Below are 25,149 nucleotides of genomic sequence, written 5' to 3' on the forward strand. Positions count from 1 at the left end.
AGTGAACTGATACTAATGAACTGTTTAAAAGCGTGGCTGTCAGGTTTGCTTATTGTCACTGAAAATCACCACAGATATACAGAGAAGAATATACTGAAGCAACTACTGTCTTAAAGAGTTATGATCATCAGTTGAGGACAAATGACAGTGAGGATTCAGATGGCTATCTCTATCTCTATATTCTTTTCCCATTTGATATATTGTTTTGCTCTCAGAAGTGTGCCATATATTATTTATTTTTATTTACTTTATTAAATTTATTTGCCACCTGTTTTACCACGATTCTGTAAGGTTTGGATGTTATTACTTTTTGAATTTGGGAAAATAATAAATATGACTACTTAAGGAAGCTCAGTGTTCTGAAAGACTGATACTGTCAAGTATTTATTGCCAGCTTGCTGAAAGCTTAGTAAAATGACAGACTTATGAGGCAATTGACTTGTATATAGAAATTCTTGTAATTGTTTGAATAGAGTGACCACTGACAGGTTGATCAAACCGTAAGTGTGCTATCATTCATGAAAGCACTTTATGGACATTAGAAGAATTATTGGTTGTCAGAATTGAGTTAATAGGAACATTTGTAATATTTGCTGATATGGATTTATATATGTGTGCATATGTGTTATTCAATTGAGAAGTTCAACATGTGGAAATCATTTATTAATTTTTAGAGCATTTGTTTTGACAAGTTGATTTTGCAATAGCAAATAAATCTATAGACTTATGAGGTATATTTAATATTACATAAAATTCCAGATAGAGATAAAAATTAACTGTATATAAAAATATTTTTGAATATTTGTATATTTATTGTCTGTACACGATAGGGTATTATAGGCTTTATTGAATAAATATCTGAAAATGAGATGTGTGCATCTAAGATTTTCATTCCCCCTCCGTACTCCTGATAAGCTTTGTGATAGCATAAATTTATTTATGCAAATCATATTTAAATTAAATTATAGTATATTGTTGCTTTGAGCTGAACATAAACAATATTTAATATTTTATGGTTGGGTTGTAATTTAGTCACAAGGGATCAAGTAATCTTATCCATGTCAACGCTGCAAACATTGGAGGTTTTTGCTCTGACAATATAAGAGGCAGCCTTTTTCTTTAAACTGTTTGCTCTGAAAATAATGAAGCTGTGGGGAGGAGTATACTAACCCGGGTGTATAAATTAGATAAGAATGACATGCAAGATAACGGAAGTGAACCTTGCATTTTGGGCTAATTGGAGAATGTGATTAATGACATGTAATTAGGGGAGGGAGTTGTGCACAATATGATGGGTTTGGGGGAGGAGAATTCAGATTCTGGCATCCATCCATGAGTGCCGATGCTTCGTTCTCATTATTACAGACCTTTCAGAAAAACAATGCCGGAATGTTGTTTGAACTGTCTCATTAATCAGAACCATGACATCATGCCAGAATCTATTTTCTTTCAAACAACTTGGGGGGTCCTGAGCCCCAGCCCCTGTCTCTAGCCTGGAGAGAAGCTGGCAAAGATTCAGGGAAAAGTCTTCATCATGGGAAAAGAGAATCAGCTTGGAGACGGTGACCTGGCAGCTGCTGACAGCTCAGAGGAGGGAGTAACAGACAGCATGCTGTGGGAAGATGAGTTTTTGCAGGACTCCCAGTTGGGGGCAGAACCCAAGCAGTTAGGAGCTTATCTGGTCATTAGGCTGGAACCACTCCAGCGAAGACTACAGATGCCTTGAGACTGCCCTGCCAGAGTCTTCAAAAGCAGAATGGTGGAGAACTACCAGACCATCTGCCACTGAGAATTTGGGTGAGTGGAAAATCCTGTCTGTAGACCAGACAGCCTGCCAGCCCCAGGAGTCCCCTGCCAGACCCTCCAGACCCACAGAGACAGAGAACCCCAGCCTGGGGCCTCTGCAGCAATGGGAGGTTGAGGAATCCCCACAAGTCAAAGGCCAACAACCTCTTGAGCTTGCCACAGCTAATAGAGGCCTTGCAACAGCCTGGGGTAGTGCAGAAGCCTGGAGATCAGAAGCTGGTGGGAGGATGACCACAGCAAGGAGATTGGTCACCACCCCTGAGAGTACAGCAACCACTGAGGGGCCCACAAATGAGGGAGACCCAGCAGCCTCCCCTCAGACAACCACAGCAAGGGTGGCAGCAGCAGGGCCCGAACATGCAGCCCCTAGGCATACAGCAGGACCAGTGTGGCCAGCAGCAGTGGGGGCCCCAGCAATCAATGATGGCCCCACCCTTCAGAGAAACCTTTGATGGGGACCCAGAGAAACTGATTTTTTCCTAAACCATGTAGGCTTTTATTTAAATCGCTAGGCTTATCTCTAGCCAAACCCAGGTGCTATGGTCGATGTGATTGCGTCCAGCCTAGAGGGAGAAGCATCTGAATGGTTAAACAATTTATATAATGAGTAAGCCCCTGATTTGGAGGACCCCCACCTCTTCCTCCTAGGGCTGAGAGAAAGATTTGAGGACCCATCTGTTGCCCTCAAAGCAGAAGAACAAATCCACAAGATAAAACAAGCTGCCTGGCCTGCCCTGAAGTATGTGCGGGAGTTCCGCAAGATAGCCAGTTGGATAGGGAGATGGCCTGAGTAATCCATAATTCATCATTTCAGGGAAAGGTTGGACGACCACCTTTCTCAGGCCTGCATATACCAAGCTGTACCTGACCAGCTGGAAGAATGGTACTGGGCAGTGGTAAGATTAGATGTTCAGCTCACCCACTATAAGAAGCCTCTCCCACCTGAAGCCAAGCCGAGGTCAGAACAACCTGAATGGCAATCACCCCCACGAAAATCTCCAGCTACTGTGACGGCTGAAAGACCCAGGCCACCTGCAGGCCCTGCAATTACGTGTTTCTGGTGCAGACAGCAGGGACATCGAGCAGTGAATTGCCCAGTCCCTAACCACAGAACAGACCAGGACCAGCAGTGAGGAAGAAACCTGCACAGCGGCTAATGGGAGAGAAATCCAACCAGATGACGCAGGAACCTGTTGCCCAGGTCACATCCCCCACATGGGAGGATGCCGGAACTCAGGCTGGATCTACCCCCGTTCTACCCTCTTTCGATAGCGACAACAAAGGAGAGAATGATCCAATGGTGAGCCGACATGTCCCACCTTTCTCACTACCTGCCAAGCTCAAAATTCCTAAGTCGGGTACGCAGGTAGATTTAAAGGTGCTAGTTGATTCTGGATGCTCCCAATGCATCATTAGCTTGCCATTTGCCATGAAACTGGGCACACGAGTAAAACTGCTCTCCAAACCTGTGAGGTTCGAGCAAGCCAATGGCTCCCTGATGGGAGGGACTTTAGTCACGCAATTAACAGAGCCCTTATGCCTAGAAATAGGTGAGCACTGGGAATTTATTCACTTCCTGGTGGCCCCAAAAAGACTGAGACTGTGATCCTAGGATTAGCCTGGTTGGACAAATGGAAGCTGTTTATTTGGTGGGAGAAAGGAATGAGAAATGTGAGACTACCTATAGGACCTGATCCCCCCATTGATTCAACAGATGTTACAGGGAATTTTAGCCCACCCAATGAGTGAGCGCACATGGCTGCCTCATGGCCACCAGGTGAGCCACTCATCCCCAGTGAGTACCAGGACCTAGCAGAGGCATTTAGTGAGAAAGAATGTGATACCTTGCCTCCTCACTGGCCCAATGACTGCTCCATTGAACTGTTGCCGGGGGCTAAACTGCCACGACCAAGAATGTATGCTATGTCCCCTCTTGAAATGGAGGAGATGCAATGATATGTGGACACAAACCTCGCGAGGGGATTCATTGAGAGGGCCAAGTCCACTGTGGGAGCCCCTGTACTGTTTAAAGAAAAGAAAGATGGATCTCTTCGTTTATGCGTTGACTATAAAGGTTTGAACACAGTGAGTGTGGAAAATAAATACCCCCTCCCCCTTCTGAAGGACTTAGTAACCCACCTGGCTAAAGGGAGTGTCTTCACTAAGTTAGACCTGAGAGAAGCATATTATCGGGTGAGAATAAAGGAGGGGGATGAGTGGAAAACTGCCTTCAACTGTCCCTTGGGAAGCTACCAGTTCAAAGTCATGCCATTTGTACTGCAGGAGGCCCCAGCCGTATTTATGCTGTTAAGCGGGTCTGGTGTATCTTGATGACATCCTGATATACAGTAAGAATATGACTGACCATATAAGGCTGGTGAGAGAAGTGTTAAAGAAACTATTGAATGCCAAGCTTTATGTCAAATTGTCAAAATGTGAATTTCACCAAACCCAATTAGATTATCTTAGCTATAGAATTTCCAATGAGGTTATTGAAATGGACCCAGCCAAAGTGAAAGCTATAATTGAATGGCAACCCCCAAAGACTCGTAAACAGCTCCAGAGCTTCCTAGGGTTTGCCAACTTCTACCATCAATTCATTCCCTCTTTTGCCGAGATTGCTCTACCCCTTACAGAACTACTCAAAACGGGTAAGGGAGGGGGGAAACCACGACCTGGCCAACCACTAGCATGGACTATGAGTTGTCAAACAGCTTTTGAGAATTTAAAAAGACTATTTGCTGCTGAGCCAGTTCTAAAGCACCTCTGCCCAGGGGAGCCCTTCGTAATCTAAGCTGATGCCAGCGCCGTTGCAATCAGAGAAAAACAATGCCTGAATGTTGTTTGAACTGTCTCATTAATTGGAACCATGACAATCCATTTAATAAGGTGTAAATTGTGATAATATCACAATTTACTATCAGTAATCAGGATATTGGGTAGCAAACTGTGGGCAATGGTTATGACTAATAATAATGAAGTTAAAATGTATTTCTTACCTATTTTATTTTAATGATCCCATTTTAAAGAATGATATATTTTGAGAAACTAAAAAGAATATTAAAGAAATTTAAAAGCATAAAAATATCCACATAGAACAACCAGTCTTTGAAACAGTGTGTTTATCAAATAATATCACCAAAAAGCAGAGAAAGAAATTCATCATGTAGCAGACCACATTTAATTTGATAGAATTATCACATGCAAAACAAGTTGACATTGCTGTCAATGAAGCAGTTTGCATAGTAACAAGATGCCTCAAACCCACACCAAAAATAAATATGCTTGAAGGCATGCAAGAACAAAACTGAATTAGAAGATGGAGGAAGGAATTTATGGAATAAGGAATAATCCCAGAAGAGAATAGGGCTGAGAAATCTGATCTCCCCTACATTATTTGGAGGATATTGAATTGGTTGAAGGTGGGAGTGCCTAAGTGTAGGACCAATATGCCCAAGTGGGGCTTGCTGGCATTTAACAACATGCTCTGGGAATGTGGAGAGACACAGAGTTAAAAAGTAATTACTAATGTTTATGTCCATGTTACTCGTCCCAGCTTCTGCCAACCTAGCAGTTTGAAAGCACATAAAAATGCAAGTAGAAAAATAGGGACCACTACGGTGGGAAGATAACAGCGTTCCGTGCCCCTTTGGCGTCTAGTCATGCCGGCCACATGACCACGGAGACGTCCTCGGACAAGCGCTGGCTCTTCGGCTTTGAAACGGAGATGAGCACCAGCCCCTAGAGTCAGAAACGACTAGCACGCATGTGCGGGGGAACCTTTACCTTTTACCTTATGTCCATGTAGTTTACCTATTTTCTCCTCAGAATGGCCAACTTCTGAATATTAAGTTCTCAATTTAAAAGACTTTAGAATAGGGCTTTTCAACCTTTTCACCCATTGTACCACTTTTAGGATATGGCAACATCCGAGTACCACCAGTCGCCTAACAAGATGTCAAAAACTGGATGACCCCCCCTAAAAAAGGAAAAAAGTGATAAAGTAAAGATAGTCTTCGACTTACAACAGTTCGCTTAGTGACCATTTGAAGTTACAATGGCACTGGAAAAAGTGCCTCCCAAGCCACAGCCGAGCAAGACACCTGCCTGTCTGCCCAGCGGCGCTCTTCCTCCTGTCTGAAGTTTCATTGTTGTGAGCATTTCTGTTGAGGATTGGCAGCAGGGGTGGGATGGGGGAAGTTTGGTTTTTATTCCCCCCACTCTGCTGGGTGGTTGCAGCAGGCTTTGGTCACTTCACATGACCCTGGGACACTGTGACCATCATAAATATGAATCAGTTGCCAAGCATCTGAATGTAAATCACAAGACCCTGGAGATGCTGCAATATTCCAGCTGATCGGCACTTCTTCTGGGCTCAGCAGAAGCACCAGGATCAGCACCGAGCTCCAGCTGGAGCCTGGTGCTGATCCTGGCGCTTCCACTGAGCCCTGACAGCTCCGAAGAAGCGCCAACCAATTCAGCTCATTCCTGTCCTCCGCTACCATTTTTCTAGGATGGCCGCGTACCACCTGCTAGGTGCCAATGTACCACAGGTGGTACCCGTACCACTGGTTGAAAAGCCCTGCTTTAGAAAACTAAATTAAATCAACTAGTTAATTCAAATAAAATTAACAATTACGTAAGATTGTAACTTAATTGGAAGTTGCATCCATTATATTTATTTTCTAATTTGTTACATTTTTATTGGTTTAATATTCCATATTCTCTCCTAGAATTTTATTTCTGTTTTATAAGCAAATGTTTGAAAGAAAGTATAACTAAACACAAATTATTAGTAATTTTATTCACATTATACTATGGTCTTCAATAATTCTCATTTAAAAAAACCTTGGATTTCATACAGTGCAGTCATGTATAAATTGTACATAAATAAATATTACTATAAATTGTAATAGAATATTCTAATAAAGATGGTTACTATAAAGTGCTTAACAGAGAATAGGTAAAGATGCTGGCCTGTTCATTAATGAAGAGATTGTGGACTTTGGTCTTTTTCAGTGGCCTTCATGAGTATATATTTTGTCATATTATTGTAAGCTCTAAATTATGTCCCTTCCTATCTTCCTAATGAGATTAAACTATTACTGATATGGACATTGTTATCGATGCCTACACTAGCCAAACTATGATTTCCTGAGTAGTCATAATTCTTGTAAAGTAGATTCATTGATATCTAATTTGATTTTTTCTATTATTTCAATCTAAAGAAGTATTCATTGATAATCTATGCTGACTGTAAATCAAATATAGTTATTACACTTACAGTATTTTCTACCTAGTGTGTGAAAAACCCAAGTTTTGATGTGTGATGCTTCATATCAAAATATGTAATTTGATCATTTTAAAATGTTTATGGTATATGTTTATAATATTAAATAGATGTACTTAAGTATTAATATCTATTGCCAGCCATATGTTTGATGTTTGCCACTGCTGCTTTATGGCTTAGGTAGCTGAATTCCCTTTGATTGTAGAAAGGGATCTTTGTCTTTGGATCTGCCTGTTTGTAGGAAAGATAAATTTCTTGCAGATACAAAATAGTTAGAGCTGCAGGACAACGTTATAAACTTTATCAGAGCCACAAACCTGATAGCAAGTGTTTGGCTGACTAAACTGTGTACACTAACCTTGTAAATACAGCTACAAATCCACCCAGTGCTTGGATCCAGTGTGATAGGCCTTCCTCATGAATAGCAAAGCTGTATCAAAAACAGCTTTTGAAATTCTTCTATCTTTCAAATTCGTTTTGCTATAGAATTTGAGAACTTCTCTTTACACCACAAATCAAATGCTTCTTTTGGCCACATGGAACTAGTTGTAAGATCTTTGGATGCTATTAAACTTAATTTTAGCATTATATACCCCTCAATGCAGGAGTCTTGGGAGATCATTCACTTAATATGTACATAACAAGAAAAATCAGACTCTGGGTAAGTTTTACCCATGAATACTTGTTACTCATTTTCATTGATAACTTTTTTTGTCATGGATATTGTCAATATTGTTCCGTCTCTTAGAGTATGAAATTGAATCAGATGGATTTAATTAGATCTAATATTTGACTTATCAGAAGACATGGAAAACAAGGCTATTGTCAAAAGAGACATAACATGTGAATTTTAACTTCACTGTAAATAAGACTTGCATTTGTTAGACAACAAATCAGTAGAACTATTTTGTAATGTCTTATTAATTTTTTTGCAGCCAAGTATTTATTAAAAATTCCTGGGTTCTTGTGTGTCTGGTTTATTATTTATTTATTTATTTATTTTATTTATTTATTTGTTTTTATAAACCGCCCTTCTCCCGAGGGACTCGGGGCGGTGTACAGAATAAGGTAGGCATACAGAATGAACAATAGTGAAAACAAACAATAGTAAAATACAAACTGGGACCCCAGATTAGAGCTATAAATATCTATTCATATCTATTCAGGCCAGGCCGGACTGCTGGAACAGATAAGTTTTTAATTCGCGCCGGAAGGTGCGGAGGTCGGGGGCCATCCGGATTTCGGTTGGTAAGCTGTTCCAGAGGGCTGGCGCACCCACTGAGAATGCCCTCCCCCTGGGGGCCACCAGCCGACATTCCTTGAGCGGTGGCACCCGGAGGAGGCCCTCTCTGTGGGAGCGCACAGGACGGTGGGGTGCTGACATTGGCAGAAGGTGCTCCCGTAGGTAGTCCGGACCCATGCCATGTAGGGCTTTGTAAGTCATTGTTAGCACCTTGAACTTCACACGGAAGGCAACTGGAAGCCAGTGCAGTGCACGGAGGAGAGGTGTGATATGGGAGTATCGGGAGGCTCCCAAGAGTGTCCGTGCCGCTGCACTTTGCACCAGTTGAAGCTTCCGAGTGGATCTCAAGGGCAGCCCCAAGTAGAGAGCGTTACAGTAGTCTAGGCGAGAGGTCACAAGAGCATGGGTGACTGTACGTAAGGCATCCAGGTCCAGATAAGGCCGTAATTGGCGAACTAGTCGAACCCGGGAGAAGGCCCCCTTGGTCACAGCTCCTATGTGATCTTCCAGGGAGAGCTGCGAGTCAAGGAGGACACCCAGGTTGCGGGCCCTATCAACAGGGGGTAGTAACTTGTCCCCGATGTTAAGGGATGGGATGTTCTGAGTATCCTGGCTTGCTGGTACGTACAGCCATTCAGTCTTGTCCGGGTTCAGTTGAAGCCTGTTCCTCCCCATCCATTCCCGGACCGCTTTCAGGCAGCGAGACATCACGTCGAGGGCATCACTGATGTTGTTTGGAGTTGAGATGAAAAGCTGGGTGTCATCAGCATACTGATGGTACCCTACTCCAAAGCTGCGAATGATCTCGCCCAGCGGTTTCATGTAGATGTTGAACAGGAGAGGCGAGAGGACCGACCCCTGAGGGACTCCGCAAGCGAGAGGCCTCGGGGTCGACCTCTGTCCCCCTGCCAACACCGACTGCGAGCGACCCTGGAGAAAGGAGGAGAACCAACGCAGAACCGTGCCTCCCACTCCCAGTCCCCTGAGGCGTCGCAGCAAGATACCATGGTCGATGGTATCGAAAGCCGCCGAGAGGTCTAATAAGACTAGGACAGAGGAATGGCCCCTGTCCCGGGCTCTCCAGAGATCATTTATCAGAGCGACCAATGCCGTCTCCGTGCTGTAGCCCGGCCTGATTAGTTCAGTCCAGCTTGCTGGGAGGAAACCTGGCACATTTTTTGATTCATATGAAAGTTATATTTCACTGAAGAAATTATGCATTAAAATATTTTTAGGAACTGATTGTGTGTATGCTCTGAACTTGCATGTAACCTTAAAAATTACTTCTGTCTTATTTCAGCTAAAAATGAAAAAAATGGGGAGAAGCATTTCTTATTCTGATCATATTAAGATTTTTCTATTGTTTCCATTTCCCATTATGATTAGGACCTTTATTGACATGTATTTTAGCAATTCCCAACAACTGTGTACGTTACATTAGTACACAAAAGTAGAACAATAAAATAACAGATATGTATGTCCCTTAGAATATAAAACAAAAATATTTTTGTTCTGTTGCCAAAATCAGTGGTATCAGTGGTATCAAAATCTGCAAGTGTGTTAGACTCACAACCAAGCAACAGCACTATACATAGCGTACACATAGTTAATTGCATATTTTATTAGCAACTTAACTTTGCCTGAAGAAATTAGCACTAGAAGAGACTTGTCAGGTACAGATAGTCCTTGACACTCAACATTCATTTAGTAACTATTCAAAGTTACAACAGCACTGAAAAAAATGACTTATGATTGTTTTTCATACTTAGACTGTTGCAGCATCCCCATGGCCACATGATCACAATTTGGAGGGTTTGACAACTGGCATGTATTTATGACAGTTGCACTGCCTGAGGTCATCTGATCACAATTTGCAACCTTCCCAGCTGGCTTCTGATAAGCAGAGTCAATGGGGGAAGCCAGATTCACTTCACAACTTTTACTAACTTAACAACTGCAGTGATTCATTTGCCAGAGGCAAGAAAGGTCACAAAAGGGGCCATAATTCACTTGACAATTCTTTCAATGGAAATTTCAGGCTCCATTGTGGTTATAAATTGAGGACTACCTATAACCTGTAACCATTCATGTGTAATAACCAATTCAAGTATACCTATAATAACCATTACCTATACAAATAAAAAAAAACCCCCCACAATGTACCTAAACTATGAAACTGGCCCTAAGAATATGTAAAATACAGCATTTCTTGTTCTTGTGCCCAATACTTTATGTATGAAAAAGTTGCTCCTATATTTTAGTGTAGAAATTGCAAGGAATTTGTGATGCTGAATATATAGAGCAGACATGTCAAACACAAGGCCCGGGGGCCGGATCTGGCCCGCGAAGTGGTTTCATGCGGCCCGCGAAGCCATCCTGGAAACAGTGAGGGAACGGCCCCCACTGCCTTGGCCCTCAGATCTGTCCCACTCCTGCCCGGGCCCCCATAGGCACCCTTGATGCAAACGATGTAGAGCTGGCCACGCCCACCCAGTAGGCCACACGCACTCTGGCCACGCCCACCCAGTAGGCCATGCCCACCCTGGCCATGCCCACCTGGTCCCCTGAGGGCAACCGCAATGCTGATGCGGCCCTCAATGAAATTGAATTTGACACCCCTGATATAGAGTATATGCATTTTGGAATTAAAACAATGGCTGTTGTTCAATATGCATACTGTTATTACTAGTCTAATGAAAATGGGGTGGGGTGAGGTCTTCAAACTGAGTCAGAGAAAAAGTTGTGTAGGTTTTCTTGTCATACGAACTCCTTATTCAGATACTAAATTGTGTATAATTGGATTGCAACTCCTTCTCAATACTATTTTCTCCTCTTGACAGCATGGGGTAACCTTGGAAATGTTTTAAAGAGCCAGAGTAAGATTGCTGAAGCTGAAAGCGCCTATAGAAATGCCTTGTATTACCGCAGCAACATGGCTGATATGCTTTATAATTTGTAAGTATATGTGGCTTGCTTTTTTATATGTTTGCCTGTGAATAGAATCATTTGTTAAGATTCAGGAAATGCAGATTATATTTAGCTATTTCTTTTCCTTTCCTCTTGCCTTCAGTTAGCTTTCGTTAATCTTACTTCATACTCTGACATAGACAGATTTCCTTCTGTTCTCCACATTTATCAGATCATCAGATATTTGATTCTGCTTTGCAGTGAAATAGCAGCTAATTTCCCAGAAGATCTAGTGGAGTGCTGTATTTATGAATAGCCCTTTAGATTCATCCCAGCACCTTGCCACAGATCCAGCTGACTAGAACTTACCAGCAGGCCCCAAGGCACTACAGCAGTTGAGATTGCTATTTTATCAACTTCAATTGGTAAATCAATGGCTGCTTTTCTTTGTAACGAGGATTTGGAAACCAGTTTCCCCGTTATGGCAGTCTATTTAGACAGCTGCACTGTGATGTACTTAGAAGCTTGCTTGAAAGTTACAGCTAATACTGATTTTCTGTAGACAAGATGCAGAAATTCTTTTTGGCTCACTTAAAAATGATTGCAAGCACAATTTAAAACATAGTTTGAGAAATATTTCTTCTCCCACAGTAATATCTACTCTTGGTTACTTTTTGTACCATACTTGGCAAATTGATTGGGGGCAGGCAGAATGATTACTTGCCCACCTCATTTTGTCCACCCAGAAAAGGCTATTGTAGAGTGAAAGAGATGAAATATTCATTGGCATGCTTTGAACAATTATTTCATTTTTGCTGAAAGACTCACCAGAGTCTCAGCTGAAACTCCAAAGATGAGGAATGATGTAAGGAGGTAACATTAGCAAACACTTTCCCTGTTATTTTGGATTTTTTCCCCTTGAATTTCAGAAGCGTTGAGACTCTGGGGCAGGGGTCAGCAACCTGAAACAGCGAAAGAGCCACTCGGAACCGGTTCCCTCACAAAAGAAAAAACTGGGAGCTGCAAAATGCATACGCGCATGTGCGCGCGCATGTGCAAAACAAGGTCCTTGATTGAAGAGTGGAGCCTAAGGCAAGACATGCACCGGCCCTGCCCCCGTCCACCTCTGGTATGGACGGCTCCGCTGTCTTGGCTTTTCCTCCCTTCGGAAAAGACTGCTCTCCCCCCGCCCTGCGCTCTCCCTCTCTGGGTCTTTCTTCTTTCCGCCTTTTGGCGTGAAGGTTCTGAGGGAGCGGAGGAGGAGGCCGACAGGGAGAAGGAGCTGCTGAGGCAAATCTTCCGAGGCTTTGCGAAAGAGGGAGGCAGTGGTGGGATTAAAATAAAATGGGGGGAGGTTGAGGAAACCCAGCAGATGCCTACATCAGAGGGCGAGCAAGAAAGGCAAGATCGGGGAGAGGAAGAAAGCTTTCGGGGCTTGCCCAGCAGGCAGCTGCTCCCTGCTGTCAGAAATCGCCAGGGCAGAAGTGGAAAGAAGTGGGGGAGCGCCTCTCTCCCCAGTCTGCCAAGCAAATAAAAGAAAAGTTGAATGCAGCAGCTGGCAGGCAGGGACCACGAGGAGCAGCCAGGATTGGAGGAGCAGAAGTCAACACTGCCAAAGAGGAGGAAGGAAAGGAAAAGTGGGGTCTTTAAATAGTTACGCCCACTTCCCCCACCCCTTTTTTCTTATTTTTTGCAATGATTGGTTGCAGATATCCACATGTGTATGCTTATCAGGTTTGGAAACCTCCATTTAAGTCTGTGCGTGTGCACAGACATAGGCTGACTCCTCATCTCCTGTCCTTGCTGCCTCTCTGGTCTCTCTGCCTCTCTCTCTGCCACTTAAAGCCATCCTGCACTTAAAGCCAGACCCCCTCCTTCTTTTCCTCCTTTTCTCTCTCTCTCTCTCTCTCTCTCTCTCTCTCTCTCTGTGTGTGTGTGTGTGTGTGTGTGTGTGTGTGTTTGTGTGTGTGTGTGGCACCTCCAAGTCCATTGATTTACCAGCGAACCACCGCCTCCTCATCTCCTACCCTTGCAGCCTCTCCTGTGGAGACGCATTTGTGTCTCTGTGCCACTCAAAGCCATCCTGCAGCGGTTTCAATTGGCCCCAATCAGCCCCTTCATTGCCAAGCGTCCCCATGGAAGTCAGTGGAGGTCCGCGACACCTCGAAAGGCCAGCCTCAGCGCCTCCAAATCTGTTGGTTTTATCGGCGAGCCACTGTCTCCTGCAGCTCTGCACTGCCTTCTTCCTCAACTCTGAACCATGGACCACGAGGATTCCTCGCCCCACAGCTGCCATGCCGGTTTATCCCTCACCCTGTTGGTGCCACAAGTTGCGAGCCATGGGGACACCTCGCCCCAGTGACGTTGCTGGCCCGCCTGTGCTGACTCCTCTGTGCTTTGGCTGTGCCAATGATGTTGAAGCCACGCCAAGCCGCTTGCCAACTCTGGCAGCATCCCGGAGCTGACCCAGCCTCGGCTGATGGGCCGCGGGCCGCACGGGCCGCTCATCAGGCCACCTGGCTTCCTAGCAGCACATTCTGCAGGGGAGGTCTGCTAGGGAGGTGGCGGTCTGGCGTTGTTTCCCCTGTGTGTGTGTGTGTGTGTTGGACTCGTGGTGAATGGCTAGTAGAGGCAGCGGCAGTCCGGCTTTGTTTCCCCCCTCATGCATGTGCGTGTGTGTCAGACTCACAGGGAATGGCTGGTAGAGGCGGTGGCAATCCGGCATTTGCCTGACACACACACACAGGAGGGGGGGAAACAACGCCAGACTGCTACTGCTTCTACCAGCCGTTTCTCGCAGGTCCAACACACAAACGAGGGGGGGGGGAAACTGCTGGAATGCTGCCACCTCTACTAGCCGTTACCTGTGGGTCTGACACACACATACAATGCCAGACTGCCGCTACCTCTACCAGCCGTTTCCTGCAGATCTGACACACACAGGAGGGGGGAAAACAATGCCAGACTGCTGACACCTCTACCAGCCATTCCCCACTGGTCTGACACACACACACACACACACGGGAGGGGGGAAACAACGCTGGACTTCCGCTGCCTCTACCAGCTGTTCCCCCTGGGTCTGAAACACAAACACGCACGAGGGGGGTGAAACAACGCCGGATTGCTGCCACTTTTACCAGCCATTCCCTGTGGGTCTGACACACACATGTGGGGGGAAACAATGCCGCACTGCCACCTCCATAGCAGACCTCCTCTGAGGGATGTGCTGCCAGGAAGCTGGGCAGCCTGATGAGTGGACCATGCAGATTGCGGCCCATCAGCCAAGGCCGGGCCAGCTCCGGATGCCACCAGAGTTGACGAGAGGCTCAGCATGATTCTGACATTGTCAGCACAGCTGGAGCGCAGAGGAGCCAGTGGAGGCGGGCCAGTGATGCCACTGGCGTGAGGTGTCCCCACGGCTCGCAACTCGTGGCACCAACAGGGCGATGGGCAAACCAGCGTGGCAGCTGTGGGGAGAGGAATCCTCATGGGCCACGGTTCAGAGTGGAAGAATGCAGAGTTGCAAGAGGCGGTGGCTCGCTGGTAAAACCAACAGACTTGGCTTTTCGAGGCACCATGGACCTCCATTGACTTCCATGGGGATGCTTGGCAATGAAGGGGCCGATTGGGGCTGATTGAAACCACTGCAGGATGGCTTTGAGTGGCATAGAGAGACACAGAGAGACACAAACATATCTCCACAGGAGAGGCAGTAAGGGCAGGAAATGAGAAGAAGGAGGCAGTGGCTCGCTGGTAAATCAATGGACTTGGTCCCTCTCTTTTTCACACACACACACACACACACACAGAGAGAGAGACAGAGACAGAGAGAGAGACAGAGAGAAAAGGAGAGAAAGAAGGAGGGTGTCTGGCAGTGCCCGAGACTCCATATGCTGCTCAGAAACACCACCACCACCCCCGCATGCCCCATCTGACCGACCCACTCAGCTTTCCAACAGTCCTCCCATCTCTTCCTCCACTGCCGCCACATGCAGTCTGAAGAAGAAAAGAGGCTTGTGGGCAGTCGCACAAACCAAAGAACTTCAACCAATCAATTCAAACTTCAAAAGTTTTTTTTCCCCGTGAGACGTTAGAATTGATTGATTGAACTTTTTTAGTCCCGCTTTTTTTTTTGGACCGCACATGGCGGCAGAGGAGGACTGGGAGAGCCGCATGTGGCTCTGGAGCCGCGGGTTGCCGACCCGTGCCCTGGGGAAGTGGATAGGATGTTCTGGAGCATAATGCTTTCTGTGGGGTGGAATTAGGCCCTGTTTGGTTGCTTTGAACTGCTAGAAATATGAGGGAAAATATATCTGGGAGATATTTAACCATTTCTTTAGAGAAGAGGTGCAAACTTCTGTCTTTAAGCCCTTCCTGAAAAGGATTTCCCTTGACCTAAACATGTTGGCCTGCTTTCAACCTTTTTCTGGGGAAGGTTCTGGAAAGAATGAGAATTAGTTGTGGAATATCATAGATAATATAAATTATTTGAAACCCTGTTTGTCAAGATTCAAGATGTAATCCACAATTAATCATTTTATTAGATCATCTTTGTCAGGACCTAGGTGGGAGATGTTCAGTTATCCTGTATATTTTAGATATCTTGACAGCATTTGATACAATTGATCATGATATCCTTTTGGCCTGTCTGCAAGACATAAGTATGAATCTACTGATCTGTAATTGGTTTAGCCCTTCCTGAGTGAGTAGATTTAGTTGATGAAAGTGGTAGAACAGGAGTTGACCCCGTGTTTTTCCTTGTAAGATATCACAGGAATCAACTATCTGGCTGCTGCTTTACAACATCTAAAAGAGACTGTTGGAAGTTACTTCCAACATCTGTTGACTTGGGGAATGATATCAATGTGCTGATTATATTTAGTTATAGTTGTCAACCCAAAGCCAACTTGGATAAATAAGGGATATCTTGACTTGCTATTTAGAGGATATAGGGAGCTAAATGGGATGAAATAAGCTGAAAATAACTTCGTATTGTTGCTGTTTGTCCAAAGCCATGTCTTTTTTGACTGTATGGGATGGCACAAAAGTAGTGTAGTGATTTGTGGATTTTCCAAGATTCTCAGTGACTGATGATTTGCAGGTGGAGGCCTTGGCTAAGGAAATTTTTTGCCACCTTTGTCTCATTTGCCCATTGCCACTTTATGTGAAGCAGGAGTTGACAATTCATACCCCCACCACCATAAGGTTAAAAACTATTGCAATTTATTTTATTTATTTATTTATTTTATTGCATTTATATACCGCCCTTTCCCTGAGGACTCAGGGCGGTTTACAGGGAGTTAAAATCAAACATACAAAAGTTAAAAACCAAGTTAAAAAATATTAAATCAACCCTGTGCTATTAAAAACCCAATTAAAATAATTTTCTCCTCAGCCTGGGCCCGAGAGCTCAAAGAGCCAGGTCTTCAGGCCCCGGCGGAATGATCGGAGGTCGGGGGCAGTCCTCAGCGCCACCGGCAGCTGGTTCCAGAGGGCAGGCGCTCCCACTGAGAAGGCCCTATCCCTGGGTGTCACCCGCCGGCAATCTCTTACCGGCGGAACCCTGAGCAGACCCTCCCTGTGGGAGCGCACTGGGCTAAGGGCTTTTGAAGCCGGCAGCAGGTGTTCCCAAATTTAATTTACATGGGATGAATGTAACTTTGACTACTTAGGACCTGACGTTTTACAAAATGTAATGGCCTACTGTTAGTTTATACAGGGAGATAATGCATGTTCCAGATGTTCCTTTAGCTTTCAGTAGATGTTGGGTACAATTCAAAGTACAGTAGACTAGGGGTCACTAACCTTTGAACTGTGCCCCTTCACAACCGGGCCACAGAAATACCAAGTGGACAAGCATGTGCATGCATCCCCACGTGCGCAAGCAGCAGGCAAGCACATTTCATTTGCGTGAATATGGAACTGTATGTGCTTGCTCATCGCTCGCACGGAACCATGCCCTCCCTTCCCAGCAAAGCAGGAAAGGTTGGGGAACTCTGCTGTAGAGCATTATCAGTGATCTATAGTATTATTTTCAAACTATGATAATTGATGTATGTTTTTTCAGATGCTTCTGCATTTAAACATGATAATATTTTATTTAACATTTACTTGCTATTGAATATACATCTCAATTTTTTGTTTATTCTGGCAATCAAAGCATTTGCAGCAGAAAAGATTAAGAAGCAACTATAAGAATGTATATGAAAAGGCAAACCATAATTTCAGGGGCTGTTATAAACAAAACACAGTTTATCTTTAGCTACAGTTAAAGGGCTTAAGAAAGATAGAAAAACATACCACTTTCCTTTCTTCCTATTTGTTTAGGCCTTGGTTCCTTCTATCCTCTATTTTCATTAGTAATCATGTTTACATAATATTGCAGACATGTAGACTAAATGGATTTTCAACAACTATGGTGGCACAAAGGTTAGAATGCAGTATTGCAGGCAAACTCTATCCACAGCCTGGAGTTCGATCCTTATGGGGCTCAAGGTTGACTTAGCCTTCCATCTTCCCAAGGTCACTAAAAAGAGGATCAATATTGTTGGGGGCAATATGCTGGCTCTGTAAACTGCTTAAAGGGGTCTGTAAAATACCATGGAGCGGTATGTAAATCTAAGTGCTATTGCCATTTCCTTCTATCCTCTGATTGAATGTTTTAGGGCAGTGATGGCAAATCTTTTAGAGACCGAGTGCCCAAACTGCAACCCAAAACCCACTTATTTATCGCCGGGTGCCAGGTGGGACATGGCCCACTGGGTGGGCGTGACTGTGGTGGCCATGGCAGACTGGGTGGGTATGGCCAAAGTGGGCATGGTCACCTCGATGTTGCTCATGGGGAGGGATGCCTGTGGTGCCAGGCAGGGTTGGGGGAGATCCAGGGGGTCTCTGGCAGGTGGGGTGGTTGGTCAGAGCCTTGTCCTGCGGGGTGAGGTGAGGTGAGGCAGGGTGGGTATGCCAATTGATGCAGGGCAAGGCAAGGTGAGGTAGGGGCCAGGGCAGCTACTGCCTGACACCATCAGCCCCCCCACACACATGGGGGCTGATGGTGTCTGTCAGCAGCCACAGCCTGCTGGCTCCTCAACCAGTGCACTCTGGACAGCTAGCCAACAGCTGAGGAGGCAATGCAGTGGGTCATGCCCGGGAAAAGGAGAGCGTGCGAGGCCAGGAGGGATGGGACGGGGGGAGGGAAACCAGCTGTGCCAGGATGCATCCGGCCACATGGGACCTCGGGCAGCTGGTTGAAGAGGGATGGTTGCCATCTCTGGGACATGACACGTGTGCCCACAAAGAGGGCTCTGAGTGCCACTTCTGGCACACATGCCGTAGGTTCGCCACCACTGTTTTAGGGATTGAACCATATAACTTAAATTTTCATGTTAACTGTCATTTATAAATAGCCTCATTCCTGTTCTCTCTTCATTTAGAGAGGCAGTAACTGGGAAGAGGTTGTTTCTTGAATCATTATTAAGCTTCAGAAAGAGGTCTATGGTTAAAACCCAGGATATAGATAAGTGATTGGTAGAGGAGTATAGGTTTATTGGAAGTCTTCCTAAAATTGGTTTATATTTTTCATGTCTTCCGCAGTAACTTGGCTTATAAGGAGAAAAAATAAAGTTATCAAATAACTGTAGTAAAGGCATTCAGAATAGTCCTTCTAAGTTGTTTAAATTCAAGGATCTGGAAGCAGTTCGAAAGGTCAAGTTAAATATAAATCTTCACCCATTTCAATCTCAGATTTGCTTTAGGCAATATATATGAACTTTAGGCAATATATATTCATCTTTATTTTTTCTACATAAAGATGGACATTCAAAATGCAGTTGCAGTTAATAATTAGATATTTAGTTTTTGAATTATATCATTGTATATCTTCTGTCTAATACAAATTTTGGATGGCTTCACCCAGTATAAATTCCCCTTCCCAAGCCTTTTTGGGAATATGCATGCATAAGAATTTTAATTAATTGGACTGTTTGTACAATAAATTAAATGCAACTTCTGTCACTATTGCAGTATGTTGACCGGAGCACTGTGCCATACTATTTGTCAAAAATTGCATTTTGTTTCTTTTTTCCTATATTAAATCAATGTTATCAGGCAATGCATATTTTAACTGTTTTTTAAAAAAAAACTTTTATATGGAAGCTTGGATTTAATCTTATATTTCTACTTTAGATCAATTATTGAGTAATATTGATCATATTTATCATTTCCTGTGTTAAAGAAGAATTATAATTTTCTTTTGCCACCCACTGGCAATAATAGCAACATCTACTGGCATTTCAATTTGGAGCAGCAACAATTTCAGCTTCAGTACACCTAAATTATTAAAGTGATTACCAAATCTTATGAGATTAAAATAACACAATTAGTTTTTATAATGCTTGTTGCAAAAAAAAAATCAATTCAATATGTAAATTGTGAAGACTGAATGGAATACAGACCTGGAGATTCTCATTTAAAAAAAAAATAGGAGACTGGTTTCATGTCTGCATCAAAAATTTAAATAGATCTCATACTATAGCTTATTCAATAAAAATAATAGTTATAATCCATCATATTTGTTTAGAAAAGAAATGAATAATTCATAGTACTGTTGGAGATTCAGAGAGTGAGAACTGCATATTTTTGCAATATCATATAATTTTGATGGTCTAGGACACAGGTCTGCAACCCGCGGCTCCGGAGCCGCATGCGGCTCTTTCAGCCATCTCCTGCGGCTCCGTCTTCTGCCATGTGCAGTCCAAAAAAAAAAAATGTGGGACTAAAAATGTTCAACCAATCAATTCAAATATGCAGGGTAGGTGCATATCTCACCTTGGCTCCACTCTTCAGTTAAACCCTGTTCTGCGCATGCGCGCATGTACGCACATGCGCACACATTTTTTTGCGGCTCCCAGTTTTTCCTTTTGTGAGGGAACCGGTTCTGAGTCGCTCTTTCACTGTTTCAGGTTGCTGACCCCTGGTCTAGGAAGTCATACATATATTAATTGGGATAGTTTTTAATATTTTTCCAGCCAACTTTTTTGATTTATATACCAACTATTTGGAATTTCACAGCTGGACAGTAGAAATTCTCTGTTTCATTCTTACTGCAAAGAGACTTATTATTCCACACTTTACAATTTACAATTTCAATTACTTAATGGACTGAAGACCTGATGTTGGTTGAAGTCTCTGAACAACATGCTTATCGATGTAATTATAATCAGATATGATCATCACTTTATTAAAATGTTTGTGTAAAACTCTACATGCACACACACAAAAAGAATAGCATTTTATCTATTTATTATAGATGCCCAGAGAGATTTTAAGCTCTTGTGTGAACTTCATATCTACACACAGAGACTTCTGTATTCATACCTAAATAATCTTTGTTTCAAATTTCACACAACCTGAAAACTGTGATAGTCAGATTCACAAGAAGTAAGCTGTAATTCAGTGTTTTATGATAGTCATGTAGCAAATATCAGTTCATGGTTCGAATGAAATCAGAAGCTATATTTAATTAAATTGTCTGCTTTTTAGGCCATAAAAATTGTCTTCCTTCAGATACAAAAGGATTGTGATAATAAGACAAGATATAATCATTCAAGCATGATTTCTGTAGGAGAGGTTATATTTGCAGCTATCCCAACAGGAGTTGAATTCATGTACATGAGAGAAGATAATTAAAGAGATTGACAGTATCTTCTTGCAAACTAATTAGCAGCAGCATCAAAGTTAGCTACAATGAGTATCTGTTCTGCATATAGGATACTTAGATTAAGCATATAAATATATGTTTATACTCTTGAGAACACATACACATGTATGTGTATCCAAGGAAGGAAGGAAGGAAGGAAGGAAGGAAGGAAGGAAGGAAGGAAGGAAGGAACGAAGGAAGGAAGGAAGGAAGGAAGGAAGGAAGGAAGGAAATACACACAGACACAAAAACACAAAAACACACATTCCTTTAAACATTTTATTTTTGAAGAATATCAACAAAACAGAAGTTGCTTACTGTTTTTGGCTTTGAAGACATCAGAAAAGAAATAGGATATGGAAGATAAATATGGAATTTTACTTTATGAAGATATTATTCTTTCATCCTCTCCCCATTTTGCTGATTGAGAACATGTAGGTTATGGGCATCACAACATTCTAATAAAGTTTACTAAGCAATATTAAATAAATATTTAATTATTTACTAGAATTCAGTATTCATTCTTACATCTGCTTTTCATTTTGCATCTATACAGATTTTAAATAGCTGGTGAAATAGCTCTAAAAATACTTGCATTCTGGAAAAGAATGAAAAAATAAAATTGAATTGCTACACTAGCTGCCAATATCAAAATTGCTAATAAAAGAAAAATGGTCATTCTGCTAATTAAGGGAATAGAATATTAAAAACAAGTAGAATAAGCATAATATAATGCAATGCATTATGCTGAATATCTCAAAAGCAAAAATTAACTGTTTCAATATAAGAAAGCAATTTATCTAATAATATTCTTAGCAATACAACCTTTCAATGGGAAGCAAATTTTTTAAAGAGAATGTGTTATCAATGAATAATTCTATATACATATTCTAGAACAAATGAAAAAATAATTTGTACTTTAGTATCCTAATTCTGTTATCATTTTGAATCTGAAATAAGCTACCTGTCATGGTTCCAATAGATTAGACCAGTAAAAAGAATTCTAAAGCAAAAAAGTTTCCTTAAAGAACATATTTATTTGGCTATATAGTATTGGCATGATCAAAAGTGAACCCAAAACTGAAATTCCCCCCCTAAGGTTACAATGTTACAAAGTTGAACTTCCCACCCAATGGGAACAAAATGGGTCTGGCTCATACCTCAATATTTGGGATGTTTCTAGAGCAGAGTTTAATCAACAGATATTTCTCCTGTTGGAATTTGTGCATTTTAAAATGAGATTAGAATTTAACACTATAGCTTGAGGAGACTGAACTATTTAAGAAAGTTTATGTAATATATTTGTATTTCTGTATATAGATATTGTTTTCTCTGTGAGTGGGTATAGAAATTATTACACATATTCACAATGATCAGAGTTCAGCCTTCAGTTTATCAGTCTGATATTTTGGCTGCAAAAATATGTTTTTTAAAATTATTTTTGTGAAAAGCAAGTCTTGCAGATCTTTATTACACTTCCCCCCCCAAAATTACAATGGTTAGTTTGTTGTCACTATTATTTCATTTTCTATCTTTCATGCAGCCAAAGTTTTATGTCTTTATTGCTGACTTTGGCTTTCACTGGGTCTTAACCCTGAACCATTCTACTCACTTATCATTAGAGAGGGCAGCAGTTCTAATATCCTCTATTATTATTTAATTACTGTGATTAACAGATTGACTGCCAATAATTCTAATATATAGAACTGTGACTGAAAGGGAAGTACCAGCATTTAGTGCAAAGACAGAATATAGGCTCTCATAAGACAGTTCCTTTGAACTATTGTTAGGGCCTGAAGCTATAGCTCATTTCTGCAGAATGCATCAGCAAATGAGCAAAATATAGAACATTGTCCATTCCCTGATGCTGCTGTAAGTAGCTAGTCTTAAAGACTGAGATAGACACTGGTGCTGAATGGTTTGTGAAGCCTTTTGAACTGTTTTCCACATAAATCCTAAAATTTATTTATTTATTTATTTATTTTATTAAATTTATATGCCGCCCTTCTCCCTAAGGACTCAGGGCGGTGCACAACAATAAAAATTAAAAACATAAAATAGAAAATTTAAAAAAGAATTAAACAATAAATACAATAATTATATGACAATTTTAAAAAACAGTTAATTAAAACCGTAGTCAGTCCAGGCCCGCTTGTTGGAACAACCACGTCTTCAGGTCACGGTGGAAGGACCGAAGGTCAGGGGTCGTCCACAGCTCCAGGGGCAATTCATTCCAGAGGGTCGGCATGCCCACAGAGAAGGCTCTCCCCCTGGGGGTCGCCAGCCGGCATTGCCTGGCCGATGGCACCCTGAGGAGGCCGACTCTGTGGGAGCAAACTGGGCGATGGGAGGTTGACAATGGCAGCAAGTGGTCTCACAAGTACCCTGGGCCTAAGCCATGTAGGGCTTTAAAGGTTATAGCCAGCACCTTGAATCGCACCCGGAGGGCATCTGGAAGCCAATGCAGCTCACGCAGGAGTGGTGTACTAAGATACTCCCATAAGCACCCGCGCGGCCATCATCCCATTGATTAAAAGACCTGACTCTAATGTCCTCTCCAAATGTACGATAATCCAAATGTACGATAATCCCGGAGATTCACATACTTTTCCCATGCACAAATATATAGCTTTGGATCATTTTCCTTGATAAATAAATGAACTGATATAATATTTTGGATACATTTGTTTCATTGAGTTCTGTTTTTCCAACTTTAACACTTGTGTAATAAACAGATCACATTTTAGGTCATATTTGTGCAGAAATATTAAGCGCCTTTGTATGATATATAATGTGGGTCACATTTTTAATGAGTTGCCAGTTGACCCACAAAGCAAATGCTTACAGTAAATAAAGCCTATGGTTTCATCACCTTAACTAAATCAGTTTTTTATCTCAATGCTATTAGTACATATTTTGGGGGATTTCTTTCAGGAAAATGATAAATGACATCAGTTACATCTTTATGAATAATTTTTGCCCTAAAATACTAGTTTGTTTTGGCATTTTGGGGATGTTATACAATTAAGAAGATTAGGATTTAAGTTGCAGAAGAAAGTAGTATCTTGAAAAGTAAATGGATTTATGATTAATAATTTGGTCAACTGTGTCAATGCTGTTTTACATAATTTTATAATTTGCATGAAATACTATACAAAACTGAAAATACACTAAACTTTGTCTAGATAAATTAGTAAATTAGTAATGTTGTAATGATTTGTTTACAGTGTCAGGAGCAAAATGTCACAATATGCTAAATTATAATGTATTTGTCTTCATAGCAAATGAATTATCAAATTAACAAATGAATAAGATGAACCAAAGATATTTTGCAAACACAACAAAATCTCAGATGAGCCCCAAAGGAGATGCAGCCTAATTCCATACATTGGAGAACGTTAAGAGTCAAATGGAGGACAAACATAGATTTTAGAAATTTTGATTGGGTATTTTGTGAGTTGAGAGGTGTCCTTGTAGATACCCAGCTGGATACTATATGGCATCAGATCCAGAACTCTGGCTTTAAATAACTTAATTGCTGCTGAGATGTAATTGTTGCCATGTTGACTTGCATATTTGATAATTGCAAGGGATACTCTTTATGCTTTTACATTAAGTTCACACATTTGATTAGTCCAGTAAATGGAAGATTGAAAATAAACACATAGATATTTGAAAGTTTAAGTTGCTCAATAAGTTGTCTGTTGATTTTCCAGATTATTGCAAACTTTAAAGCATTTTCTTGAAAGTACCAAAACATTGTTTTAGAATAATTATTTTCAAGGAGTTCCCTGGAGCAATAGAATGACAAGGTACATTACATGCCCACATGAGTTACAGATATAATTATTTTCAAGGAGTTCCCTGAAGCAATAGAATGATATGATATATACCCACATGAGTTACAGACATAATAGATACATCATCAGCATATAGGAGAATAAGGATAGCCAAAATAAAGCAGAATATTTGGGACCATGACTTCCAATCTAATAGAACTAATCTTTCTCAGTGCAATCTCATCACCTTTTGGGATTATTCCTAGTGAGTTATTTTTTTTTAACATTTCACATGTCCCACACAATCTGGCTGGAGTTGATACCTTACCCATTCAGTTGATAGCAGGCATATATTGTCCTCCCATGTGAAAATCACATCTAAAAATAAAAAAAATAATGTATTATTAAAATGCATTACAGGCAGTCATCA

The 25,149-nt window shown here is 42.0% G+C and overlaps 1 protein-coding gene across 1 annotated transcript in view; it reads left to right on the forward strand.

Annotated features, from left to right (window-relative positions):
• Positions 1–25,149, forward strand: part of TMTC2 (transmembrane O-mannosyltransferase targeting cadherins 2) — a 217,662-nt gene that overhangs the window by 133,171 nt on the left and 59,342 nt on the right. The window contains exon 4 of the mRNA XM_083365136.1: positions 11,180–11,294. Coding sequence (XP_083221262.1) covers positions 11,180–11,294 — 115 coding nt within the window. The remainder of the gene's footprint in view (positions 1–11,179; positions 11,295–25,149) is intronic.

This window comes from Vipera ursinii, assembly GCF_947247035.1.
Source record: "Vipera ursinii genome assembly, chromosome: 6".
NCBI classification, from domain to species: Eukaryota; Metazoa; Chordata; class Lepidosauria; order Squamata; family Viperidae; genus Vipera; species Vipera ursinii.